Source organism: Montipora capricornis, chromosome 3 (genome assembly GCF_036669925.1).
Source record: "Montipora capricornis isolate CH-2021 chromosome 3, ASM3666992v2, whole genome shotgun sequence".
NCBI classification, from domain to species: Eukaryota; Metazoa; Cnidaria; class Anthozoa; order Scleractinia; family Acroporidae; genus Montipora; species Montipora capricornis.
In genome coordinates, this window is record NC_090885.1 from 44,254,535 (window position 1) to 44,258,703 (window position 4,169).

Genomic DNA, 4,169 nt, shown 5'->3' on the forward strand with positions numbered 1-4,169 from the left:
CGTTTGATCGACTGAACTCTCCCATTGCTGTGGCCAGCAGACAAAATATAAAGAGAAATAAGTAAACAAACACAAACAAGAAACATTGATGGAAAACAGTATCTTTAATACTGTTTAAAAATTACACACATTAAAAGCAAAAGTAAAACACAAAGTGATTTTCATGCTTACAATGGGATAATGCACCAAAGTACACTACGATCATACAACTTGTTGGACGAGCTTCCATCCGAGGTATAACAGATTTGCTGCTGAAGGATGTTATACAACTGTACAAATCAACGTTTCCCATATTAACAACACCACTCTGAGTTCCAGTCACGGTATAAGTGAAGAATTAAACAATTCCCAACAGCATCGATGAAAGTGGCCACCATCATTCAACTCCTCACAGTGATGCGCGCGCTACGTTCTGGGATACGGCATTAAAAATTTCTCCCCATGCCCGCGCAATGACGTCACCAGATCACCTGGTTTATCAATAAGAGTTATCAATAATAGCTTGCCTCTGCGAAATGGACAGACGTCCTGAATCAAACGCTACATTCAGTGCATCAACAAGAGTTTCTCCAAGTAGATGCCAAAAGGCTTTGTAAAATTCAGCTGTAGTGTTCCCGAGAGTAATAAAGTATCCAAACAAACAGATTTAACTCAACCAATTTCATTGCAAACGTAACATGCCTGCCGCTATCAAAAGCAGATGGTTTTTCCTATCCCAACATACTTAGCGGCCCAATACATTACATCTCCCCTATCCTCAGAAAAATGCTCTCTTACAAGAATAAAGAAATCTCCACGAACAATAAAGTCAACTATACTAACGATGAAGTCTCTTCTTCTAAAACTTAAATGTTCAAACTGTATATAGTTCTGAAGAGAGAGAATCAGTGTTCATGTTCCCCAAAGAAAATTGACAACATAATCTCTTAATCTCTCTGGCAATCTCCTTGTCCTCTGGGATCTCAGATTCCTTGATGGTTCTGGTGCCGCTCCACCATTCTCCTGCAGATTGGGGTACTCCCTTCTATCCAGCATCCGGCAGTCAATTCTGGTACGGTTGGTTGGTAGGGTGATGGCACAGGGTCTAGTTCCTGCTGGGGTGTGGGGGGTGTTGACACAGAGTCTGACCCTTGTTGGAGTGTGGGATCTCCCTCTCTAATGTATTGCTTCACATGACTTGTGTTTCTGGAGTACTGGTTCCCTGTTGGACTTTCTACTACGAGGCTGTTCCCAGTCTTGCTGACAACCTTACAGGGATTTGGGTTAAATGCTGTGCTGAGTTTATTAGTCTTATCTTGTTGGACAAGCACTTCATCACCCAGTTCAATGCTGGAGGGGCTAGCCCTGCGGTGTATGTCTGCGTAAGCTTTACTCCTAGCTTTCTGCTCAGCATCGCGATCGTGTAGTTCATGGTCATAGGCATGGCCGATGCTTAAATCAGGGATCTTCCCCTTGACTTTTCGGTTAAAAAGTAGCTCAGCGGGACTCCTTCCAGTCGTATTATGGGGAATGCTTCTGTAGGTAGAGAGATACCTCCTTAATTCTGCTCTCCATGGTTTGTTCTCTGCCTGAGCAATTTGTAGTCGTTTCAACAGTGACCGATTCTGTCTTTCGACTTCTCCGTTGGCTTGGGCCCACTTGGCAGTAACTTTCTGATGTATAATATTATGCTGTTCACAATATTCTCTAAATTCATTCGACTTGAATTGTGGACCATTATCGGACTTGATGGTATTTGGCAGCCCATGTCTGCAGAAGGTGTCAGCGAGACAGTCTATGATCTTTTCGACGGTATTGGACTGCATAACCTCGACTTCATAAAATCGGCTGTAGTAATCAACAATGACCAATAGTGAATGTCCGGATGGTAGCGGTCCCATTAAATCTACTGCTAAGTCTTGCCAGGGTCCATCGGGTAATGAGGTGGATCGAATAGGTTCAGGAGGATCTGGTTGTGCCACCAGCTGGCACCCATGGCATGCTCGGCAATGTCTCTCCGCTGCTTTATCCATTCTGGGCCACCACACCTTGGTTCTGAAGTTCTGTTTGGTGCCAACCACGCCCAAGTGGCCTTCATGAGCAAGTGCTAAGGTCCTTGGCTGCAACTTACTAGGAATAATAATGCATGTACCTCTAAGCACGAGCTGACCAATAACACACAACTCCCCTGCCACTGTCATATATTGTCTACACTTTTCAAACCGCCCCGTTGCAATAGCTTTCCTCACTTCTTTCAGCTCTTCATCATCGGCAGAGGCCTCTTCTATCTCACATGTTGTGAGTGCCGTTGGTGTTGCACTTGCAGCAACAAACCTAACATAGTCCTCAGTGCACCGCTGGTCGTTGTCAGGTTCGACCCTGGTATGGAGTAGACGCGACAATGGATCAGCAATGTTCTCGTGCCCAGGCCTGTGTATCACACTGAAATCATATGGCTGTAATCTGAGAACCCATCGTTCTATCCGTGCACATGGTCTTGACCGTGGACCATATATGACCTCTAAAGGCTTGTGGTCGGTCTCTACAACAAACTGCGTCCCATACACATAGACATGGAATCTCTCGCATGCCCACACCACACCGAGCACCTCCTTCTCTGTCTGGGAGTATCTCTGCTCACATCCAGTCAAACTACGACTTGCATAACATACCGGTGTCCATGTACTGTCCTGCTTCTGTATGAGAACAGCGCCCAGCCCAACTGGACTGGCATCCGTGATTATCTTGGTGGGCGCATTCCCATCGAAATATGCCAAAGTGCAAGCTTCTGCCATCTTCTGTTTGAGACATTCAAAGGACTTCTTCTGCTCTGGTCCAAATTCAAAGGGTGTCTCTCTCCTTGTCAGTCTTCGCAGGGGTTCAGATAAAGTGGCAAAGTGAGGTATGAACCGGCTGCTGTAATTGGCTAAACCCAGAAAGCTACGTAGATCTGACGCACTCTTTGGTTCTTCCACCTCTAATACTGCTTTAACACGATCTGCTGTAGGACCAATGCCTTTCTCTGAAAGCAGCATGCCCATGAACACCAGCCTGTCCGTGTTGAACAAACATTTCTCAGCATTTAAAGTGAGACCGCACTCTTGCAGACGCGCTATAGTTTGGTGGAGTCGCCTGTTGTGTGTTTCTGTGTTGGGACCATGCACCACAATGTCATCTGAATTGTTTTCGACACGTTCAATACCTGCCAAGGCAGAAGCGATTTCATGCTGATGTTGTTCACTGGCAGAACAGACCCCAAAGAGTAAGCGCTTGTATCGAAACAAACCATCAGGTGTAGCAAAGGTTGTGATTTCCCTGGATTCTGGGCTCAACTCCAACTGGTGGTACCCCCATTTAAGGTCTAATTTACTGAAGACCTTAGAGCCATTCATTGTATGTAACACCTCATCAACTGTAGGAATTGGATATCGTCTTCGCATAATGGCTTGGTTTGCCTGTCTTATGTCCACACATAGGCGGATGTCCCTGTTGTCCTTTGGGACAATCACCACAGGGTTGACCCAGGGGGCTGGACCTTCCACTGGTTCAATTATTCCCATGTCCAACAGTTCTGTGGTCTTATCTCGGATCTTTCCTCTCAAATTAAATGGCACCCTTCTATAAGGCTGTGCAATAGGTTTTACAGTGGGGTTTATATCCAGGGATATCTGTTCCTTCTTCAGTTTTCCGACACCTTCAAATACCTCTGGCTACTGCTGTTTTAAATTGTCAGCTTTACTTGTTACCATAGCAATGTTAATGCCAACTTTTAACACCCCCAGTTCTGTGGCTGTGATCTTTCCAAGCAGTGACATCCCTCTACCTTTAATCACCAAGACTTCAGCTTTGGTGGATCTATCACAAACACTCACTGTGCACTTAAAACTACCCTTAACTGGCAGTGGCTGACTAGACGCATATGGGTATAGCTTCTTGTCTCGGGTAGCCACTTGTGATTCACATTCCACTCCCTTCACCTTAAGCTGTTCCCACGTCCCCTCGTCAATAATGTTGCTGCTCGCCCCAGAGTCTATTAACATCCTAAGGTTTACTCCTCCTACTTGTACGGTGACCATTTCTGAGTGTCCTCCTTCTGTAATACTAAATGCATAGTCCTACTGGGGCCCAGGGTCATTGTCATCGGGTCCCCCCCCCCTCCCCCCCCCAACCTGGCGAGCATATGACTTTGT

At 45.8% G+C, this 4,169-nt stretch overlaps 1 protein-coding gene across 1 annotated transcript; it reads right to left on the minus strand.

The window, feature by feature from the left end:
• Positions 1–3,689: 3,689 nt before the first annotated feature.
• LOC138040362 (uncharacterized) lies at positions 3,690–4,055 on the minus strand. Its single transcript, XM_068886101.1, has one exon. The coding sequence runs from the start codon at positions 4,053–4,055 to the stop codon at positions 3,690–3,692; it is 366 nt and encodes a 121-aa protein (XP_068742202.1).
• Positions 4,056–4,169: the final 114 nt, after the last annotated feature.